We start from the raw sequence: 25,772 nt of genomic DNA, 5'->3' as shown, positions 1-25,772 counted from the left end.
CAGCGCATGAATAGCGATTCTTCTCCAGGCTAACACCCACGCATACGACAAATACGAGAGTATTTGTCTCGATCATATTTGAACCACCCTTGTATATTCTCCCCATTATCTCATCGAAATCTTCATATCTTTACATTGAATTTAGCACTTAATATTTCTCAAGAACTTCACTTTTATTTTCCATCAGATGAACATGAGCGAAATGTTATCTGACGAGATGACTTCAGTATTCTCCTTGGTTTTCGCTCATCTGCCAGTGACTTGAACTGTAAACGTTTTGCTTTCAGACTTGGTGAAATTAGTGGATATTTCGATGAATATCTTTCAATTACTGATGTCATATAAAACTCACCCTTAATTTTATGTTGTCTAATACAGGGTGGTCCAAATAGTTGTTAACTTTTAGATATGAAAAAAGAAAAAACGAGCTGATCACTTTTAACAAATTTATTTTTAAAAGTTACGAAAATTCTTGAAAATTTATGTTCTGAAGATTACATTGTCTAAATGTGCTCTATTTCTGTCCTGACACTCCTGAAGCCGACCTCTAAAATTTGCCATAACGTGGCGGCAAGTATCTGCAGTAATGGCTCCGATTTTTTGCCGGATATTGTTCTTTAGAACTTCCAGAGTGGCGGGGCGGTTGCAATACACTTGACTTTTAAGATATCCCCATAAAAATAAATCACATGGAGTCAGGTCCGGGCTTCGGGGGGGAGCCACTGAATGTCTCCTCTTCGAGAAATCAATTTTCACGGAAAAAGCGCTTGAACGACGGGCATAGAGAGATTGGAAGTGTGGAAGGTGGCTCCGTCCTCTTGGAACCACGTGTCCTGAGTGTATCCCTCAATTTCTTGAAGATCAGGAGTGAAAAAAGTTTGGAGCATGTAGACATAACGGTGAGAATTTACCATTACTGCGCGGCCTTGATGGTCTTGGAAAAAGAACGGGCTGACTATTCCGGATGCCGACATTGCAGTCCAAACTGTGACCTTCGGGCTATGTAGAGGCCTTTGAAGTTTCTTCTTAGGGTTTTCTCCACACCAGTAGCGACAATTTTGAGTATTGACATGGCCGTTAAGGTGGAAATGTGACAGAATTGTTGTTTCTGTAATACTCGCTCACAAAACTGAGCCAAACTATCGTTTGAGACCGACCCCACCTTTCTACCCCATTTACAAAACTTTCTACAGCGCAACTAAATATAAACAACTCTTTGAACCACCCTGTATTACATTTTGGAGGTTTTTAGTTTAGTTTAGTTGCATCCAATCACAAGCTGTTGATGAAAGTGTTCAGAATATTTTGAGAACCCAGGCAACAAACCAGATTACAAATTATTGTTTCAGAGCAGCTCACCCACGTTATAGGAGCATCAGGAAAGATTTAAAATAAGCTCATAAGATTATAAATATAAACCCAACAAAGAAATTTCAAACACAATCGAATGATATTGTCAAAGAATTATCGGGGAATGAATTTATTGATGAAATAACGGCTAAAGGTCTCCGGTCTTACAATGCAGTTGCGCCGGCAATCTGTGGACTTAAAAAGACCCACAAACCAGGAATTCATCTTGGACCAGTTGTTAGTTGCATAAACTCGCCAACGTACAATATTTCGAGATACCTTCATTATGTGCTATCCAAGGTGACTACAACATTTTATTACAACGTGAAAAATTCACATTCATTTGTTGAGGATATTCAGGACATTTCATTTCTTGACGGATATGAGATGGTGTCATTAGATGTGGTATCATTGTTCACGAACATGCCAAAACTGTCAGTTGTGAAGATCATAAGGTCAAGGTGGCGAACGATTTCTGCCTATACCAACATTGACTAGAATATGTTCGTCAGGATGGTTGAATTCGTCTTTAATTCGAGCTTCTTCTCTTTCAATGGTTAATTATACTAACAAATAGAAGGATCGGCGATGGTGAATCCATGCTCTCCAGTGTTTGCGGTTTTAATCATGGATTATCTTGTTGAGGAATGCCTGACGAGGCTTCCGTTCGATGTCCCTTTTATATGAATTTATGTAGACGATACTTTTCTCATTGCGCCATCGGATGGTTTAGAGTGGTTGATGAAGGTTTTTAATGGTTGTCATCAACAATTACAATTTACAATGGAAAGAGAATCGGGTGGAATGCTCCACTTTTTGGATGTCATGGTGCACCGTGGGGAGAGTAGAGAAATGTTGACGGATTGGTATATGAAGCCTGCAAGTTCTGGTCGTCTTCTAAATTATTTGTCCCATCATCATTTCTCCTATAAAAGCTCTATTGCGAAAACTTTTTTTCACAGAGTTAAGAGATTGAGTAATTCTGTTTTTGGCAGGTAACTACTTGAGAATACAATCGTTATTGGAAAAGAACATCTATCTTCGTGATCTAATTGATAGTTGATCATTGCTTGATAGTTTTCGGGCATGGCAGGCAGAAGTTGACATATAATATCAGGTTCTTCCAAGTTTACTCCACTTACCTTCAGATCAGCAACTAGCTTGTCGAATTCCATCAGGAAATTTGATAATTTACCTTCCTTGAATTTCATATTCCTTAGTTTCCTCTGTAGATCCACCTGTATCGAAGGACTTTTTCGAGTGTATGTACTTTTTAAAGTTTCAAGCATTTCTTTCGCTATCTTTTTATCTTTCACCACTTCAAGCACATCGTCTGTTAACCATTGAACTATAATGTTCCTTGCTTTACTGTCACTTTTCTTGAATTGCAGTTTCACCTGTTGGCGAATTTTGTTCAAGTACATCCAAAGCAAAAACTTTTTGCGTCGAAAAGTTTGAGATTTGCCAGTTGTGAGTTCAACATCGCCTATGATTCCGATGCTTCCAGAACTTTCTTCCAACTTCCGTGAAATATTCCTTTTTAATACTTCAATTCCCACTTAATAACTAACCTGGGCCCATTACTTGTAGAGTTTTGTGGCTTTGATGGGATGAGAATTGAAGATTTACAGGATTTATTTTGATATAATAATATATTCCACAACAACGCTCAAACTTCGTGACAACTCTATCTTCTTAACGATTACATCAATAATTAATTAATACCCAGCGAGCACAAAAACATCTCAGAGATGTTAAAAGTAAGAGATTTCGAGACATTGAATATCCACTGCGATGTTCTGTTTATACATGAATAGAACTTTTATAGAACAGCCAATGTCCGCCGCAGGCGGCTATTATATGGATGTCCCTGGGATGTCACAAAAAGAACTACTCAGAAGTTTTTTTGATAGCTTTTTCATGTACACAATAGAACATTTCTAAAGCGCTTTGCGCACACGAAATCGCTGTTTGTAAGACCTTATATGAAATTATTTTGTGAGGCCTTTTTTCTTTCATTTGAATGTTTGAGGATACCATATTCAATTTTAAATGAACTACAAAGTTTTTAAATGAAATACAGAATACTATATAAGAATGAAAATATTTTAATGATACTTCAACAGGTACAAAAGGAAAACACATAACACATAAAAAATTGAACAACAAAAAACACATGATAAATATTATACTACAGAAAGGGGGAATAAACAAAAAAATATATCACATTCAATAAAACAAACATAAATAACCAAAAAGAAATATCACATTTAACATAAAAAACAGAAATAATAGAAAACAAACTGATTATAATTTTAGATGTACTGAAAGGGAAAATGAAAAAAAATTTATGAAAAATTTATTTTCCCTTCATTTTATCGTCCCTCCTCCTCTGCCTAATATGCCTAAACCCATTTTTGGCATTGAGTTCGAATACTTTCCTAGTGGTTTGGAATTTTTTATGGATCACATCTACAAAATAAAAACAATTCAAACAATTAATTCACAAAATATATGAAGGTTAAGATGATTTTTTCCAATTAAAATAACAGAGAAAATAGCTGCATGAAAGGATCTGGTTGTATAGCTCCTGACCAGGTTGATTTGCGAAACGATTTTATTTATTTAATTATTTGTACTGGTATTTAAAGATGCAATAGAACAATTTGAAGGAGTTTTCAAAAACAAGAACTTTTCTGGGACAATTTGAATTATTTTGTGATTCACAAGTGATGAATGATTATTATCATCGTCGGAAGAGTAATCTTACAAAATATTCTGGGAATTATCAACGGCAGAGATAGATTATCGAAATATGTTGTAATCCTCGATGATATGGCTTTAAACTTCATAAAGTTATTTCTTGAATAATTATAATAACCTTCCATATACCATTCGATTATTCCAACCACAATACAATGATCTCTTATACCTAGTCCCAAATACACAAATAATATTAACCACATAACCACGCAGCGTGGATTCTTTTGAGGTTATATGTATGTTTCTGGACATTATACTATACATTTAATTCATGTAATACTTACTTATTAATTGTATTTGGTTACTATGAAGAGATCGATCCTAAATTCACAATCAAAACCAACACAGAAGTAGTTAATATTATACAAATCACCAATCAACTTTCAATTCCGAACAGTCCACAGTCCAAACTACGAAGAAAGTGGAAATGGCGGCAAAACGAAATAGGTGAATTGTATATTGTTTATTTGGAATAAACCACCCAAGACAAACCATGCGACGCCAAGAGAAGATATCCACACGTTTACATTATTTTCAACACGACAGTACCTCTCAGTAGGTAGACGAAGAAATGCCACAGATGGCACAGATCAGAACAAATAAAGATTTCCAATAGCCTTTGGAGACCTCTTTGGGAAGCGCATATTACGTTTCAAAGAAACATCCTCATGCCAACATTTTCGAAACATCCCAAAACATCCCAGGGATGTTTGTGCTCGCTGGGTAATTACTCAGATTATTCAGACTTATATTTCTTTCAGTGATCACCTACTGCCAGTGGCGAAACTATACCATCTGGGGCCCGTGGCAAATTCTTTTGATGGGGCCCTTAGAGAAAAATCGTCACATTTTACTTAGATAAATTTAAACAAACCACTCAAGCAATTATCCAACACTAATGGCAATTTTATTTTCCAGAGTTTATACAATTACATTCATTCACAATCACCAGCCTATATACGTCCCACTGTTGGGCATAGACCTCCTCTCTTATGGTGGAGAGGTACTAAGAACTAATACCTAAGAAAGGGAGCAATCTTAGGTAATAGTTCTCAGTAACTTGGCATAAACTCACCATAAGGCGGGAGGAAATGGGCTATAGTCCCCACGCTAGACCAATGCGGATTGAAGACTTCACATTCATCTTCTATTCGCTAGATTTTCGGTGAAGGAAATAATTATAACAATTCAATATGATATATATTAAGAAAAATCTTTTCTTCGAACTTTCTGTTCCGCAAAAGTATCTATAACATCATCAAAGTTCAAAGATCGGGCCATAGAATTTTCAATTGACAGAATAGCCAAGTTACATAACATGTCTTGTGAAAATGATCATTCAGCACAAGCTGTAGTCACAGGAATTGTAAGAAACAACATTAATGCAGTGCAAACTTCAGGAAAGCTGCAGTACATAAGAAGATTCTCTAATAGCAAGTTTTCTAATACCTACACGAAGACTTTTCTATTTCGTCTCTGAAAGTGGACCGACAACTGAGAAAAATTTTAGGTAGCTTTTCATTTTTTCCTTCAGTCTTCCTCTTGCTCTTTCGTTTTCACTCACACTTAATATTTTCGGAAACTAGACATTTTAATATCTAACTTTCACAATCAACTTTACTTTGCCACCAACTAACAAAGACGAAAAATCAGAGATACAAATGATCAATTGTCGAAACAATCACACAATGAATACGCAATCAATAAAGCCCTCAAACACAGAACACAACTTACTTTATGCCCTCAAGGCCGCAAGGCCCCTATAGAAAAATAGGGGATTTCATTAAGCGTTGCTCATTCTCGTTGCAAACGTACCGCGACAAAAAAATGTAGAATCCAATGCATGCGTTCTAAAATTGATCAGCATGCTTCGGTTTAGGATGTGCTGAAATGCTTAACGATCGAGTTAAAATTGTATTATGGTCTTTAGTTGTCTCACTTTATGGATTCTGAGCAGAACTATGAAAAAAATATACTTTTCAAGTAGAATAAAATACTCAGGTACAATATTAAAAAATTATTTATGAGCTCGCGGCCTCCTAGGCCGCCGGGGCCCTTTTGGGTCGGGGGCCCGTAGCATTTGGCCCGCCCTGCCACCCTATAGTTACGCCACTGCCTACTGCTAAAGCTAGATTTACATATAGTCCATTCAAGAATGATTGACATCTCGGGTGGCTATGATTTTGTGTTGCGAAATTCAGGTTGGTAATATGAATAGACAGTGATCTAGAGAACTATTATATGTGAATCTATGCACTGACAGCAGATAATTTGAATATTTACTGCTGTTTATGCTCTTAATTTAATCTCACAAATTGAAAATATAGTTGTATCAATTTTGAATGCCGATTAATATGCTCTGAATTTGAATATTTCTTGTTTTCAAATACTTTTCTAGGTTATATTACTTATTCCAGTTCTGTGATTGAAACTACAGAAATTATTGAATATCTCCTGTGACCAGATATTAAGGTGCGTCTGGACTTTCAAGGCCTAGTGGGATGTCAATCATTCCTGGATAGACTATAATTGCTAAATCAACACAGAAGGTGGAGAGAAAGATAATCTTATACGCTCTTGTCAATATGATTTTTTCCAAGAGGTTAATTTGCTACTAGCTGAGCCGTCGAACTTTGTTTCGCCTTAGAGATACATAAAGTTGTACTAACCATCGACATTTTTTTAACCAGGAGATATAGATATGTTAGGAGAAATTAAAGTACAAAATATACAAAAAATTTAATTAGATTGAAATAGGAATGTACATTGTTATTTACATTGAAAGAATTCTCTTTACTTAAGAGGTAGGTACCGAATTGTTATACATATTATAAATTTTTGTTTTGAATATTTAAGAATTACTTCATTTTAGTACCTTGTGATGAACGACATTTTTAGTTTCTTTCCCGGGTGCGAGAATAAATAGGGCAGAAGGTTGGCCGACTCGTGAACACGCAACATACAATGGGCCATTGGAAAAACACCTATTTCCTATTTTCTAGATTTAAGCCACACACCCAAGGACTGGCCTTGCGATTTGTTAATTGTCATAACAAACGAAGACGAATGGGAAATTGAATTCTCTTAAACTCAAATGGCATATCTGTTGGGATCTTCGAAATTCTGGGAATAAGAATATCGTACAGTGAATGATTCACGTTAATTTTAAGGTGTTTCACCAACAAACTTGTTCCGTTGCATAATTTTGGCTGGTTAAGATTTCTCAACATAATGACAACAGATCCAGTTGTAAATTGTTTGGTGGCAAATCTGGTAAATCCAATGAGTTCAAAAACTCAGTAGGATAATTTGTAGTATTCATTCTCGTTTGTCGCACTATCTATTGATTTAAAACAAAGCAGTGAACCAATAATTTCACTTTGCATGATCAAATTTAACTGATCAACATCTTTGTTCCTTGCCGCAAGAATTGCTCGTTCACTCAACCAATTCAGGTTTTTGTGGTTGGCAATTATATTTGGAAATACTTTACTTATGAGCTAATCCTTGATTGAAACAAAAGTGCAAAAATTTTGAGGAATGATATCAAACCTGTTTATTGATCGACCGGAACACGGCCATTAATTAAAATGTTTCACTCAACAATGCAACTCGTATGTTTGTAGTTAATTGTAGTTTTTGCACATAGCGCCACAAAGTTGATGATTTTAGGCAAGCATTAATTTCATCGGCAGCCGTGGATTTTGGAATGAACGGTAATATTTGTCGGAAATCACTAGACAATTGAAAATTGAATCTATTGAAAACTGTTAATGTAAATGAACGAAGATTGTACTTTTTATATTGTATATTTCCCAAATCCAGAAAAACTCAGCAATTTCTCTTATAATTCCTTCAAAAATCCTTAACGCTATCCTTATTTCTACCTTCCATCAACGATAACTGCTCTTCTACATGACAAGACTGACAAGCGCAGCCGTACATTCAGTGTAGCCAATATAAATGTATAGCAATATAACCAACACGCCTCCTTACGTTTATATTCTATTAATACTTAAAATCTGAACTTGACTATCAATAAAAATTTTATGCTATGTTTAAACAATTTCTAAACTTGAAAAATTTTACATTGACCAATGCTTTTGTTAAAATGCCGGCAATATTGTTTGCAGATTCAATCTTTACAATTTTTATTTTCTCATTTTTGACATGTTCATGAATATAATGGTAATGAACCTCAATATGTTTAGAATCTTTGTATAGTTTCCAAAATTTGCAATAGCCACTGCACCTGAGTTGTCTTCATATATTTTAATTGGTTCATTTACTTTATCAAAAACATCATTTATTACACCAATGAAAAAGATTATTTCTGTAACTACTTCAGACAGAGCTATATATTCAGCGAATGTAGATGATTTTGTTATAACATTTTGTTTCTTTGATTTCCACATTACAACATTTCCATAGAATCTTATTACATATCCTGTCGTAGACTTTCTGTCTATAGTGTCTCCTGCCCAATCTGAATCAACATAACAGTCTAACAATTCAACATTATCATATTTATAATATTTCAATTTCAAAGTTTTTGTCAAATATAAATATTTCAACACTCTCAATGCATATTTGAAATGAGTTTCATCACAGCAATTTTGAAAACGACTTAAATAATTTACACTAAAGGTAATATCTGGTCTAGTACCTGAGCTAATATATAAAAGTGCTCTAATCAAATTTCTAAATTTAATGTTTTCATTTAATGTAGCATTTTTCAACTCTAAATTCACTTCCATAGGTGATTTGTACAACTTTGCATTTTCAATATTATAACGTTTTGCTAAAGATTCAATAAAATTCTCTTGACTCATAGTTGAAATGTTTTTGTTACTGTAATCATATTCTATATCAACACCTATATAATGTTTTACTTTGCCTAAATCCTTCATTTTAAATTTCTTGGATAGTTTACTTTTAACATCATTTAGCAAATCTGTGTCTTCACAACAAATTAAAAGATCATCAACAAATAACATCATCAGAATCTTTTCATTTTCTTTTTTAAAATACAAGCAATAATCATATTTGCATATTTTAAAATTTAGTTCAGTTAAAAATTCATTTAAGCATTCATACCAGGCACGTGGACTTTCTTTTAAACCATATAATGATTTTTTTAACAAATAAACTTCTTCAGGATCATTTTCATATCCTGTTGGCTGTTTTACATATACTTCTGATAAATTTTGCCGTTTAAAAATGCAGTCTCTACATCCATTCGATGTATTTCTAATGGGTTTTGACAACAATAAGACAACAATAATCTGAGAGTTGGCATTCCAGCAACTGGAGAATAGGTATCATCTAAGCAATCAGTTTGCTAGAATCCTCTGACCACTAACCTCGCTTTGTATTCATGGTCACTCTTCTTCTTGTAGATCCATTTCACATCGAGTACTTTTTTCACTTTGGATGGCTTGTCAACTAGTGTCCAGGTTTTATTTTCAGCCAGACTGTTCATTTCACGGTCCATAGCCCTCTTCCATTCGTTGGCATCTTTACAGGTTATCGCCTCCTGAAAATTAACTGGTGTAAGAGCATTTACAACAATTTACATTTATACAATAATATCCAAATTCTTCATCAAATCGCAATGGTGGCTGAGCATTTCTTTTTGGTCTTCTTTCTTCCTCCTTGTCTTCAGGTTGGAATTTTTCTTGGCTTTTTACATCAACCTGGTGATTTTCTTCCGTTTGCTCATCTTCTTCTTCATCATCAAAACCACATAGAGTTACATCTTCTTCTATTATATCACAGTGTCTTGCAATTATGATTTTATTGTTGATCAGCACTCTGTAACCTGTGTCGGTGTATCCCAAAAGTGTTTCCATTTCTGCCTTCTTATCCCATTTTGATTTTCTTCTTTCTTCTGGTATTCGTACAAAGACCTTGCTGCCATACATTTTCAGATACTTTACTGTTGGTTTCTTTTGGAAAAAGATTTCAAATGGGGTTTTCTTTTCAATCGTATTTGTCAAGATTCTATTCTTCAGGTATGCTGCCGTCTTTATTATTTCTGGCCAGTACCTTCTTTCAACCTTGGCTTCTGATAATAAACACCTTCCCATATCCATCAACGACCTGTTAAACCTTTCTGCGGTTCCATTTAATTCGTGTACGTATGCTGGACAAGGTTTTATTATTATTCCCTTCTCTTTTGCAAAATTGAAAATTCTAGCATTCATATACTCCTTACCATTGTCACATCGCAGTTCTTTTATAGTTTTTCCAGTAAGATTTTGTACCTCATTTACATACTGTTTTAAATGATCATAGACTTCATCCTTTGTCCCGATACAATAAAACTTGACAAGCTTGCTGTAATCATCTATGAAGCTTAAAAAGTATTTTTCACCACAGTTATACTCCATTCAAGAATGATTGACATCTCGGGTGGCTGTGGAAAATTGAATTTAAGTTGGTAATAGCCCATAAGTTCAGATTTTGTGTTGCCGAATTCAGGTTGGTATTGTGAATAAACATTGATCTATAGATTTATTATATGTGAATCTATGCACTTACCGACTGTTCTTTGAATTTTGTACAGCCGTTTATGTTCTTAATTCAATCGTACAAATTGGAAACATAGTTGAATTTTGAATGCTAATAAATATGCTGCAAATTTGAATATTTCTCATTTTCATATACTTTTTTAGGTTATATTAATATATTCCACTTCTGTGACTGCAGTACAGAAATTTTTAGAAATCTTTTGTGACCAAATATTAAGCTACGCCTGGACTTTCAAGACCTACTGGGATGTCAATCATTCTTGAATGGACTATACCAGTTGTTTGATGAGGCCCATTTAAATCTGTATGTACAGTTTGCAAAATATCGTCTGCTCTCCTGCGGTTGTTACTGAAAGGGATGTTATGCATTTTATTTTGGATGCATGTTGCACATTTTAAATAATCTGGCTCAATTTCTTTGGGTAATCCATCCAATGATTCATTTCTACACATCACTTCTAAATTATTGAAGTTTATATGTCCTAGTGTACGATGCAGTTTTTCTGTGGTGGTCATCTTACTTTTACATACATTTGCTTCTAGTATTTCTTCATTTGTATAACATTTCAATTTATACAAATTCTCATCCTTTACAGCGATAGCTACTACCTTACCATATTTGTTATGTATTCTTGACAGTTTTCCTTTAGACACAATTGAATTTCTTTCTGTATTTTAGAATAACTTAATAAATTTGCCTTCATTTCATTCACATAAAAATATTTTTTGAATTTACTTCAGATATTTCGCCAAATACTAAGAAATAAGCTTTTATATTACAAACTTTTGTAGCCTCAAGTATACATCCATCACTATCTTTGACTTTCACAGTTTTCTTCAATGTCTCACATGTGTCAAAATATTCATCTCATCATCATCATCATCATCATCATCATTTGTTTATTTGTCTCAAATTTTTACAATAACAGGTTGACAGTATTATAAACAGACAAAAAGGACCACACAACGATTTAGAAACCGATGCACAGAATAACCTGTGTTGTGTGGCCCATGGGTAATGAATATACTTAAATATAAACAAAAAATTCACTTATTAAACTAAATACACATCCTTGTTTAAAAGTATAATAAGGAAGAGATCAAACTCTTCAGAAAACCGCAAGCATGCTGACTCATAATGCAAAACAGCACCAAAAACGCAACAACAAAAAAAAATTAAATGAAACGGAAAGCGCGTCGAGTAGGGGGTAAAAATGGCCTTTATTAAGCCCATACGAGGGCACGCAAACACAAACACAAAGTACTCTCCAATCCAACCAGTCATTTCAACAGTTTAACAAGTGTTTCTCTGTTTCTCCAGACACATTGCCTCAACCTCTCTCCTGAACCTCCCGATGGAAAATTGTTTGATCCTATCAGGCAGCTCATTCCACATACGAGGAGCGACTACCTGGAAGGATCTGTGAAAAACTTCCGTTCTGTGCTGGGGGGTAACGAAACTACCGAAATTTCTTGTGGCGTATTGATGTGAACGATTACAGAACAATTGCCTCAAGTAGGAAGACTCGCCCGTCCTGAGAACAGGTCGAACGAAAATCAACATGTGCAACGTCCTTCTATTAGCCATATTGAGCAATGAGTGCTCATTTAAGTGAGGTGTTATGTGTTCTCTGTAAGGTATCATAAATGAAAACCTCATACAGGAATTCTGCAATTTTTGTATGGACTTAGCTGTACTCCGACTCAACGAATCTCCATAGACTACATCTGCATAATCAAAAAGCGATAATACCAAAGAATTACACAGATAATATTTAGTTCGACTGGACAAAGATGTTTTGAACCGATATAATTTTTTCAACCTACCATAAGCCATCCTCAACTTATTCTTGACATGTACCCGGAATGACAAATCAGAATCTAAGTAAACTCCCAAATTTATAGCCTCAGCAGCAATCGGCAAAAATGAACCCGCCAACTGTGGCCTGAAGTTATCGCGCACTGCGGTTCCCCGAGCTCCACCTGGTCCAAAAATCATGACGCATGACTTAGAGACATTCAATTTCAGATTATGATCCACGGCAAACTGACTAACTCTCTGCAAATCTTCATTGAACTTCCTCTCACAATCCAGCAAATTATCGCATTGAAGGGGAGCGCATAATTGGGAATCGTCAGCATACTGTCGCAATAAAGCACATAAGACAGCCTCGCTCATATCCGCCACATAAACCAAGAAAAGAAGGGGACCCAAGACAGACCCCTGAGGAACACCCCACTCACAAGAAACAAAATCAGACCTCCCGGCGATTCCACCAGACCTCAACATCACGCAATGCAACCTTCCGGTGAGATAGGATCTAAAAAATTCAACAGAATTCCGTGAGAAGCCAAAATACTTTAGTTTAGCTAACCATGATCCAGCATGTCAAACGCCTTACTAAAATCAAGAAGAGCCAAACAACTACCCGGCCCCTTTTCTATGTTCAACCTTATCTTGTCAATAATATCAATTAAACAAGTTGAGGTGCTGCAACCCCTCCTGAACCCCGACTGACAATCCGGTATAATATTGTTGTTGTCACAGAATGCAATAATTTCGTTATGAATATGTTTCTACTAATAGGTCTTAAATTATCTAAGCTATTACATTTGCTGGTTTTAGGTATCGGCTTAATAATTGATTTCTTCCAGATGTTAGGAAAATAATGTTTCAAAATACATGAGTTTATAATATTCAGAAGAGGTCCCTTACAGAAAGGCAGGCATAATCTTAGATCTTTAATTGAAAGTTCGTCCTCACCCACAGCACCAGAGCCAATAGTATCAACTATGTCGAGAAGGATAGCCTCATCCATCAACTTAAACTCCAACTCAAACGTGACGGATGGATGCCTATTCTTGTTGTAAAAATTAATTTTGCTATGAGAAACGGTACTTGGAGTACTGTAAGCATTCGAAAAGTGCTTATTTATTTCATCGGCAGTAGCAAGGTCCGACGGAATGGCGGAGGACGTATTTGATGTCAAATTAGGTTTTTTCATGTGATTCCAAAAATTTTTTCCCGTCGAATTAGAAACTCCATTGAAATATGCTGCCTTCTCACGGCCAATAGCATGCTTGGTATAATTTCTTAATCGCCTATAATAATTTAACTTAGCTTCAGTTCGGAACTTTAAGTAATCACGGTGGGCCCTATCACGAATCCTTATCATATGTTTGATATTTGACGTCAGCCAGGGCATGAAAGGTCTGTCAAAAACCTGTTTCTTTAATTTGGGGGCATGTGTATTCAGCAAAATATGTATATTATCGTAAAAGATATTTAATTTCACATCCGATATTTCTTTCATAGTAGATTCGATCCTATCCCAAACCCACAGCGTCTCTTTCAAAATCTTCATGAACAATACCATCATAATTTCTGTATTCGACAAACTTTCTAACATTCACGTGTCTAGTAGGTATCTGGAATCTTACATAAGTTAAGCAGTGATTAGACAAGCACTCGGAAATAGGCAACGATGCATGATCAAGGACAGGTAACATTTTATTAGATATCATAAGATCTATGAGACTTGATGAGCCACTACTTGTGTAATGAGTAGGGTCAGCAATATGCTGTACAAGATCGAAAACATTCAGAATACCAAGAAGTTTGTCCGAATGTCCAGTCCCTCTCAAAATATCAACATTGAAATCTCCAGCCAAAACAATATGGTCATAACACGGGACAACCGCAGTCAACAAATCCTCGAAAGAATCTAGAAAACTATTTAAAACTCCTGAAGGTGGCCTGTATAAACTAATGACGAGTAATTTTTTACTCCCTATGTTAACATTGAGACTTATGAACTCAGCACCTTCAAATTCAACATCAACATTTACAACTCTGCAATTAAATCGCTTACTGACATATATTCCAACTCCGCCCCCTCTGCCATCTCTATCCTTATGCAAAAAGTTATATCCAGAAATATCGAATTGATTAGACACATTCTGTGGGGAAAGCCAAGTTTCAGTTACACAGAGAATATCAAAATTGTGGTGATTGACATACCCAACCAACTCATCGAACCCAGTACTCAGAGATCGGACGTTTAAATGTCCAATAAAAAGAGTACCGGCGCTCGCGCGCGCAACACCACTATCCACCGCCATCAAAATTGAAAACCCCCAAACACGACGCGCGACAAGATATAATGAAAAAAAAGGCCAGCATGATCACAACAAACAAAAAACAAAAAAAGAAATCAAATCGAATACATAGATGCAAATATATCATATCAATTAATACAATCAATGTCGAAGTTATCTCTAATCGGGCCCCGAGGTATATTAACTTTAATGAAAAATAATGAAATATCAAATCAGGCGATCAAAGCTCAACATTAAACAGGCAAATTTACCTTACGAACACAAAAGCTAACCACGACCCTGCCATATAAGATATCAAAGCATCTACCCAGCAAACACAATTGCATAACATCAACGTATCATACATATTGCAACGTTCCGTGTTACATAGCAAAGTTCCGTACACGATCTATCCGTTATCTGTCCAACGAGAGCTCTATGTCCGCCTTTCGCTATGTATACTGCAACGAAACTGCAATATTACATGTTCGGTACACATATAGGTAATTTGTACCTTACATGTAAGATATCTAAAACTCTGGTGTATTCACTGATTCGATTTTGTTTTTAATTTCGTGGGGATATGGGATCAGTTTCGTTTTTCCCACTGTAGGTAGCGCTGTTCAGAATTTGACAGAGCATTGTCAATTGATATTTGAAAATAATTTGAATACTTTCCTACGACGTACGAATATGTTGTATTTATAAGCGATTATTGGTGTGTGAAAATGTATTATTTTCGAGAAAGGGATGTGGAACATTCATTTATTCAACATGTCGTTCAGTTTTTTGCATGAACAATCAAGAACTACAGCTAAGAATTCGGTGTTGTTGGAATTTGAGGCAGAGCTAAATCAGATGAACGAACATTCGGTATGGATATTGCTAAGTTTTATGGCAACTTCAGCAATATTTCAAAGAAACTGTATAGGAAATATGTAAATTGCGAACATGTATTGAGAATCAGAAATACATCCATCTATTCGAGTCTGTTCTTCAAATATTCTGTATGAGTAGATACAGTGAAAATTCCCTTTCATTCAACTGTGTTTTATTAAAATAATATTGAATAACCCCCATCACGAATTCAGTTTGTCAAACGCGGAAATTATCTTGAAGAAAAATAGTAAATACTCTTTCGAACCCTTATTCGATTCGTGTTGAAATATTGACATATTTGTTTTTACAACGAAAATTGAACTGTAAAACACAAATATTCCTTAACAGCTTGCAAAATGGACCAGTTCATATTTTGAAACGAGAGAGTATCATTGGACTTCCTTTGGTAGAACAAGGAGAGAACGAAGCAAATGACATGGTGGCGCCGCCACGAAACTGATCCCATATTCCCGATTTTCTGAAATGTTGATGCTTGCAAAAAGTGACAAGTGCACACACCAGTGTTTTAGACATCTTACTCACATGCTATGTGCAAAGGATGATAGCTCTGGTACAGAACATCTGCTACCAATTTGAAATATAACCTCAATAAATACAAGGACATCCAAAATTCAATGGATCGCCATATTTGATGAAATACGTACTTATTTTGGGCAAAAACTGTACCAAAACGATAATTTATTGTTGCACCTGATTGATTTTGTCAGTTTTCATACTTGAGACTTCTTTAGTAACCTATGTCTACGATCCGTGGCCGTCTGCCGCTCCAACCTAAAATTCCTTCTCATTCCGGGCTCGAACCTGCTTACTTTTCGACATCTTGTGTTCCTGGGTGGTCCCTCCAACCTATCTAGCTATGGAAACTTGTGACTTTTCATATAAGTGCACCATATTAACTGTATGGAATAAAAATTGCTTCTTATATCAATGCGGAAACCAAATAATTGTCAAAACTCGAACTAAAATCGCACTCTTTATTTTCTAAAAAATAACTCGAGTATTTGCTTTTCATTTGTCACACCAAATCATCAGATATACACAATATTGTATCTCTGACGAATGGAATCAGGTTTACTATCCTTGCAAATATAATATATATAATAAATTTGTCATACTGATGCATGAATGTGAACATTCAGCATAATCACACAACCCTTCTTTTTCCTCCGAACGTCAATAATTGAGGTTATGAAAGTTAACAAAGTTCATTTATAATTCGCCTATTTTGGCGGATTCTATCCGCTAGTAGTAAGAAATTGAATAAAACAGTTTCGATAACAGCTACTTTCAGTACTGATGTTTGTACTTTTTTACGATTCAATACATCATACCGTAAGTTTCATTGTCGGGATGACTGCTGAAAAATTAATACTTATAAGTATATGTTATGTGTATACTCTCATATCGTAATAATATGGATTTAATGCTTTGATTGCTACATAAAGTTAACAGAACATTTGAATGAAAATTGTGCATTTATTAATTGATATACCATATACATAACATTCTCATTCAAAGTGATACATATCATAGATAATACGAAATTGATATACCATATACTTTTCATGAGAAACATAACAAATTAATGTATATGATACATAAATATTATATTATGTTTGATATGTATCACGTGAAATGAAAACGTTATGTATATGGAATATTTATTTATAAATCTACAGTTGTGTTTCAAATGTTATGTAGCACCCTTATGCATGTAACATGTTGGTTTGCTGGGTATATTTTGTGCGTATATACAATACAATATAAACAATCCCCGCATTCAAATAAACCTCATAATTGGAAATCAACAATAAATAAGCAGGTACCCAATGTAAGAAAGTTATCATGTAATACAATCTGTAGACTCGAATAACATGCAACAATAAACTCCCATGGTCGAAAGAAAATTATAGAAATATAAACAGATCCTGCACTCCAATTAATCACATAATTGTGTAACATTATATAAGGAGGCAATGATAAAGAAAGAACATTATCCCACATAACAAACCGAGAATTCAAATAACATACAATAATGAACACAAATATTTGCATTTAATTCAGCGATTGTACCCTCAGAATATCATTCAGATCGATCTCCGATCTAATAGGAACCTTATCATTTCCACTCAACACAAAAATCACTCCATTTTTAGTCCAGGCTGAGTCTTTAAAATGAACTCTCACTGTTTTGAACAACTTAGCACTTTGTGCTGTTAAAAGTTCCGTTATTATTATCCTCTTTCCTTTGAAATGTTTCTTATTATAAAATACAAGATCACGAATCCATCTCTGACAAAAGGATACTACTACCGGTCGCGGCTTCGCCTTGTTTACATCATTGCCCCATACGGTGGCAACTGTTTATATTATTTTTATCAAAGGGAATTCCCATTTTTTGAATCAAACTCACAATATTTGTTTGTAGATCACCACCTTCGTCAACACCATGAATAAGAAGACTATTGCGATTAATATAATTTTTGGATATCTCGATTGCATGATTCAAACTGTTGACATCCTTTTTAATCTGAATTAAGTCATTTACAACTCGCTCCTCAAATTCACGGAATCGTCCATTGAGGGATACTAAATTGCTACCCCCTTCGTTAGCAGATGAAGTCTCAGCCTTCTCCTTCAGGTTCTTTTTGAAACTCTTCAGCTCCATTTTGAAATTGGCAGCCATTTCCTCAATTCGCTCATTGAGTCTTTTGATCTCAAGAGACTGTTTTTCCGAGGAGACGTCTTCACTTTTTGTCCTGCCCATGACGAATGGAACACTTGTAAAAACTTTGTTAATATTTTCAATAATTATCGACTAATTTTTCAGCAGGAATTTGAAGATAACTGGGACCCGACCTTACAACGAACTATACAGTTCGCAGGGCCATCTATCTATCATCTGTGTTGATGATATGATCTGTGCAACCGCTGTCAAGCAACCATTCTATCTAAGATGTCTAAAATACTGATGTGTGCACTTGTCACTATTTGCAAGCATCAACATTTCAGATAATCGGGGATATGGGATCAGTTTCGTGGCGGCGCCACCATGTCATTTGCTTCATTCCATCCTTGTTCTACCAGAGGAAGTAGAATGATACTCTCTCGTTTTATTTTGTTTTGCGTTGATATCGATCGAATATGGATCAACGAGTTCAAAATATGAACTGGCTCATTTTGCAGGTGTTAAGGAATATTTGTGATTTACAGTTTAATTTTCGTTGTAAAAACAAATCTTTCAATATTTGAACACTATCGAATAAGGGTTCGAAGGAGTATTTACTATTCTTCTTCAAGGTAATTACTGTTTGACAAATTGTATTCACGAGGAGGGTAATTCAATTTTATTTTAATAAAACACAGTGGATTGGTCAAATATCCAATATATTCAGTTGACGGAAAGGGAATTTTCACTATATCTACTCAGGAAGAATATTTAAAGAACATACTCGAATAGAGATATGTATTTCTGATTTTCAATACATGCTCACAATTCACATTACGTATTTCCAATACAGTTTCTTTGAAATATTGCTGAAATTGCCATAAAACTTAGCTATATCCGTCCCGAATGTTCGTTCATCTGATTTGGTTCTGCCTCAATTTCCAACAACACCGAATTCTTAGCTATAATTGTTCTTGATTGTCCATACAGTAAACTGAACTTACTGAACGACATGTTGAATAAATGAATGTTCTACACCCTTTTTCGAAACTAATACATTTTCACACACCAATAATCACTTATAAATACAACATATCCGTAAGTCGTAGGAAAAGTATTCAAATTATTTTCAAATAGCAATTTACAAGGCTGTGTCAAATTCTAAACAGCGCTACCTACAGTGGGAAAAACGAAACTGATTCCATATCCCCACGAAATTAAAAACAAAATCGAATCAGTGAATACACCAGAGTTTTAGACATCTTAATTCTATCTGATCCGTTTTATTGTTTTCCTTCTCACTCACTTTTGTGTTGTTTGAAATGATTGTGTGGAAACTACTTCCATATTCAAATTTATCATATCTTCGTTGATTGTTTGAACCATTTCCTCGGCCTCTACATTCGAAATATCCTCGACAATTTCTTTTGAAATGTCCGGGTTTTCCACATTTGTAGCATTTCTGTGACAATGTTTTTGCTTCTGTTTGAAATACATTTGAACTTTAATATCATTTAGAGCTCCACTAGATTTTGCTTCCACGTTTCTCAACTTTATCTTGCTTTTTAGATAATCAACAGTTCTTTCCTTCTCTGGTAATACGTCGATCAAATCACCAATATGACTATAATTTGGTGGAAGTGCTTTCAACATATAATTTAGTTTCTCATGTTCTGTTATAACCGCACCTGCCTGCTTCAATTCATTTACTGCTTTTTCGAAATCATCGAAAAATAGGTTTACCTTTTCATAATTTTTAAGTTTTATGTTTTCAAGGTTGTGTCAACAAACAATTTGCAGAGCTGTACTCTTTTCAGATACAACCTAACTAATATCTTGATTGTCATTTTCGAACTTCTAATTCGCGCATGCGTACAAGTGGATTCCTCCCAACGATTTGGCCTCATTTTTTGTCGTAGTCTAGAACGCGTGTTATCAATATTGGTATAATAGATATATGTCCATCTGCCAGAATTTTCAGTGAACAATTGCTGGATATAGGTTATGGCCGTGTTCCGGTCGATCAGTCGACAGGTTTGATATCATTTGCTTCAAATTGCTGCACTTTTGTATCAACCAAAGATGAGCTCATAAGCATTTTACAAGTATTTCCAAATATAAGTGCCAACCACAAAAACCTGAACTGGTTCAGTGAACGAGCCATTCTTGCGGCAAAGAACAAAGACGATGATCAGTTAAATTTGATCATTGAAAGTGAAATTATTGGTCCACTGCTTTGTTTTAATTCTATAGATAGTGCAAAAAACGAGAATGAAACTACAAATTATCCTACTGAATTTTTGAACACATTGGATTTACCAGGTTTGCCACCACACAATTTACAACCGGAGGTTGGATCAGTGGTCATTATGTTGAGAAATCTTAACCAGCCAAAATTATGCAACGGAACACGTTTGGTGGTGAAACACCGTAAAAATAAAGTGATTCATCGCACGATACTCAAAGAAAAGTATAAAGGTGAGGAAGTTCTTATTTCCAGAATTCCGATGATCCCAACAGATATGCCAGTTAAGTTTAAGAGAATTCAATTTCCCATTCGTCTTGCGTTTGCTATGACATTTATGACAATTAACAAAAGGCCAGTACCAAAGATTATAGAGTAGGAAGATGGGAAACGACCCTACTAATCTAGTACTAAAAACCGACTACACTTTGGGCCTGTGTTTCACATACTGAGAAATTAGATGGCGCTGAAATCGTAATGTCAAACAGTAAATTACAGTTGTCTGCTTTGTAATTTAAGGGCGCGAAATTCGAATTTTATTCCTTGTATTGGATTCGAATATCGACTTAGTCGAGACCAGAAAAAAACATCCTGAGCGACAAAACAGTACCAGGGCTTTGTTTCGTGATCAGGATGTTTTTTTTATGTAAACATTGTTTTGAATCAATTAATATTAATGAAATACTCTGTTAGATTTGGTATATTTTTATTCGAAATTTATAAAAAAATATGACAGAATTGAAGATTTTACAGGGTATATTTAAAGGTGAGGTTTTTTTGACATGTACAACTGGTGAGAATAATTGTGTCGAAATTCTCACCTTTGAAAACACCTGTATACAAATAATACAGCTTTGAATAATGGATACAAAAGTACATATTGAATATTATATATCAAAGTTCTTATTTCCATGCAATAAATTTTTTTGGGGCAATAGAATTTGTTGAATTTGTACAATCTTTATCAGAAATCTAAATGAACAAATAATCAATATAGGTACCATATATTTTGCATTCCAAGGAGATGATTGTTAATTTCACTTTTTGGATCTTTCTATCACTTCTGGGGAAAGACTTGGAAGTACTCTACAGAGTGTGGGAACTTCTTTCAGGTACACTCGAAAGAATATCTGAAAAAGGGGAAGTTCTTGTAATCTACTTTCATAATAAAACAATTAATTCAATATATTACATAAATTTTCTCATATATAAGATGATAATTCATTCAATTATTTTTGTCACAGATATCTAGGATGACTTACCATCAGTATTTGTCGTAACACTTTCAATCTGCTTGCTTTCCATTTAATGTGACCCCTCCATGAACGGAATGCTTCCTGCATATAAAAAAGATATGCATTCAATATATGATAAATGAGTGATGAATTCAGTTATGCATTGCAGATATCTAGGAAGACTTACCATCAGTATTCGATGTATCAGTTTCAAACTGCTCGCCCTCCATCGCATGTGGTTCCTTTGGTGGCCCTTTCATGCATGGGATGCTTCCTGCATACAGCAACTTGCGTGGATGAAAAGATTCAAATTGAATTTAAGTAAAATGCAAAGATTATAGAACCTAACTCTATAATCTTTGGTAGAATGTTCACTGCACATGGTGTAGCTTTTACTCAAGTCAATGTCTTGACGCCCGGAAAATTCTATCCACTTCAGAACACTGAAAATAAAAATCAATCAACATCCGAGTCACATGGTACGAGTTTCAATACTTACGATTCCATTTTCTTTGGTAAATTCGAAAAACTCATATTCGGAGAATCCCAAACGGCAGTTTCAACAGTTCTTCACCATACAATATTTTCCATACGACATTTTGAGCAAAATCTTTGATTTTGAAGTTTATATACACAAATAACATTGAAATAAGGTGACTAGAACGAGCGAGTTGAACGAGCGGCACGAAAATCAAAACGTAAACAAAACGGCCATGTTGAAATATCTCCATGACATGCCAAATGGCCCTTGAATAAATATTTTAACCAGTCTTAGTATTGTAATACACAACGGAACCACCAGGCGGCGCTCACGCAAGTGTAGTCGCTTCGTTTCCCATCTTCCTTCTCTATCTCTATAATCTTTGGCCAGTACTTGGGTGTGTGTGGCTCTAGAACACTGGTTCTTAACCGGTGGTCCGCAGACCACTGGTGGTCCCTGGAAGCACCTGAAGTGGTCCGCGAAGCCAACCGACATGACATAGGGTTGTACCACACTGAAGAGCACTTATTGATAACAATTATTTTATATTAGTTTTTTAGAAAAATGCCACCAAAACGAAAATATGACGGGTGTTATATTGAACTGGGTTTCTTCAATAGAAAATATGGGGAGACTAGACCCCAATGCTCTCTTTTTTCATCGGCATATTTATGCGAGCAGGGGTTTTCGATTCTACTGGTAAATAAAAACAAGAATCAAAATCCGTTGGATGCCAGTGCCGACATGCCAGTTTGGCATTAAGTACCTAGCACTGAACGAAGGATTCATAAATTGGTGAAGAGTATGCAGTGAAAAAAATCGCATTGAAATAATAAAGCTTCTGGTAAAACTTCGATTTATGCCCCACCTCAAATTTTAATAATTATTTTTCTATAAATTTACGTCCAGTTGCAGGAAAGTCCATTAAAATTTAATACTTTATTAAAATCTTAATCCTCCATTTTCCCCTTCAAAAATGACAGTTTTAAATTTTGATAGGACATCAAATCTTAATGGACTTTCCTGCAACTGGGCCAGAATTTCTTATAAGGAATCGAATGGTATTAGTCTCAATATGCGGAAACTTCTAGTTCGGCAGTTATGATTTTTTGAAATTTTTGTAAAGTGCTTTTTCTCGAATTCGACAAAGTGCCTACGTCAGATTTTTTTGCCGATTTTTTCCTGGACAACTATCAATCCCGGCAAACTTAATTTGAGAGAAACGATTTTTTGAAAATTTCATCAAAATACGGGCTATATCATTATATTATCATGAAAAATTATATTTTCACTTTTCGGTCCTTTAAACTTAAATTGAAATCGCCAAAAATGATACTTTCATGTATGAAATTGTTTTTTCACTGTCCTAACCCAACCTAACCTAACCTCAAAATAATTCAGTTCAATTTTTAGCCAAAATTGATCAATTATTCACATTTCTTCCAATGAATAACCTCAAAATCCCAATTGGTTGAGTTCTGTTGAGAAAAACATTCGAATTAATCGAGACTTACAGTGAACAAACACTCAAATGTCATAATTGAGTGCATTTAACGAACATTTCAAAAAATCATAGCTAATGAACTATAAATTTCCGCTCCGATTGAGATTACTACCATTCCATTTCTCATGAAAAATTCTATCTATATAAAAATAATCATCAAAATCTGAGGTGGGGCATAAATCGAAGTCGAGCCCGATTCAAATTTATTACTACAACAACCTTGTTTATTCATTTACAAAAATTGACATTTACGTACTTAATATTACCTCGGAACAGTTGGTGGTCCGTGACAAGACAACAATTTTGTCAAATGGTCCCTGATCACTAAAAGGTTAAGAACCACTGCTCTAGAAAATAGTTGTTTTTCTCATGGCTAGTTGTATGTTGCGTGTTCACGAGTCGGCAAATCCACCGCCCTTTTTATTCTCGCACCCGGGAAAAAAACTAAAAATTGTTTTTGTATGTAAGAATGCACATACCTATTTCAATGTAATTAAATTTTTTGTATATTTCGTACTTTAATTTCACCTAATATATCTCCTGCTCGAAAAAATACCAATGGTTAGTACAACTTTATGTATCTCCAAGGCGAAACAAAGTTCGCCGGGTCAGCTAGTATAAATATAAATGAGAATATATGTACCTCTGGTCTTCTATAGGAACTGATCTTGTAAAGGGTTGAACGGCCAAACTATTCCAATACTGGAGGAAGGTTTCAAACGGAACTGAAACACAGACGTTATAATAAATATAGTATTGGAATAATTTGGCCCATATTATTTATCCGTTCAACCCTTTACAAGATCAGTTCTTATATAAGATATTTCCTGTACAAAATTGTAATTAGAGATGTTATTGTCGAATATTTCTATCAATACATACTTAACTGTATGTTTTTCTGTACAAATGTAATTTTCTAATATTTTTATGAATATATATATATATATATATATATATATATATATATATATATATATATATATATATATATATATATATATATATATATATATATATATATATATATATATATATATATATATATATATATATATATATATATATATATAAATATTTATTTCAGCTGATTTTCTGTTTCATTACCCTATTTCATGATTCGTCTGAAAATCTATAGTATTATTTTAAAAACCCGGTCGTTATTTGAATTTCCCGCTAAAATTATTTCGTAGTAGTTTCTTCCGTAGTCACGGGGGGAGCCACTAAACGTGTCGCCCATAAATAACACTGAATTGACTACTCTTCTCTTTCCCTTTCTCTATGATTGCGCTCTGGCTATGGCATCCCCATTATAAACTGGCATTTAAACTAGACCAGCCGTTTATTCGCTCTGAGGTTTCGATTCCTCCACTGCTCCACTAGACGCTGAGCCAATTCGAATTCAATACTGAAACTTCTGTTCCCATTTGAATCTTTTATATCAGTTTATGTCCATGCTAACAATCTAACGATTTTTGAATCAATAATACAATTCTTGCTTACTCCAATCTTTATTATTATTTCGTTGATTGAACAAACATCGACCATCATATTTTTTTTTTTTGATGAAAACAAAATTCTGTAATTTTACTTCAAGTAATGGTTGAGTTTATTGAAGGTTAACCAGTTTTTGTGTCATTGTAAAATGCCTAACCTGTGGAAAAATTTCCTTAATCAAAGGTTAACCTTCGATGGTGAAACCGAGCATGAGATATTCATTATCGAACTCGAATTCATTGAATTGGATACTTTGTTAAAGAATGCATTACTTTACTGACTACTGATCGTATACCCCTTTACAGCAATGAAGGCGTATGGGTTACATATCAGAGTGGTGTCTATGACATAACTGAATTCCTGGATAAGCATCCAGGAGGTGACCAAATAAACCTGGTTTCTGGAAAAGCAGTTGAAGGTTTTTGGAACTATTCACTCGTTCATTATGCTCCCCATGTTCTGGAACTTATGGAAAAATATAGAATAGGTGAGTACAAATTT

The 25,772-nt window shown here is 34.7% G+C and overlaps 1 protein-coding gene across 3 annotated transcripts in view; it reads left to right on the top strand.

The window, feature by feature from the left end:
* LOC123315853 (sulfite oxidase, mitochondrial-like) overlaps positions 1–25,772 on the top strand; it is an 857,507-nt gene that overhangs the window by 153,361 nt on the left and 678,374 nt on the right. For all 3 annotated transcript variants that reach the window (XM_044901741.1, XM_044901739.1, XM_044901740.1), the window contains exon 4: positions 25,577–25,758. In XM_044901741.1, coding sequence (XP_044757676.1) covers positions 25,577–25,758 — 182 coding nt within the window. The remainder of the gene's footprint in view (positions 1–25,576; positions 25,759–25,772) is intronic.

Source organism: Coccinella septempunctata, chromosome 6 (assembly GCF_907165205.1).
Source record: "Coccinella septempunctata chromosome 6, icCocSept1.1, whole genome shotgun sequence".
In the NCBI taxonomy this organism is placed as follows: Eukaryota; Metazoa; Arthropoda; class Insecta; order Coleoptera; family Coccinellidae; genus Coccinella; species Coccinella septempunctata.
This window is presented reverse-complemented; position numbering and strand designations above follow the sequence as displayed.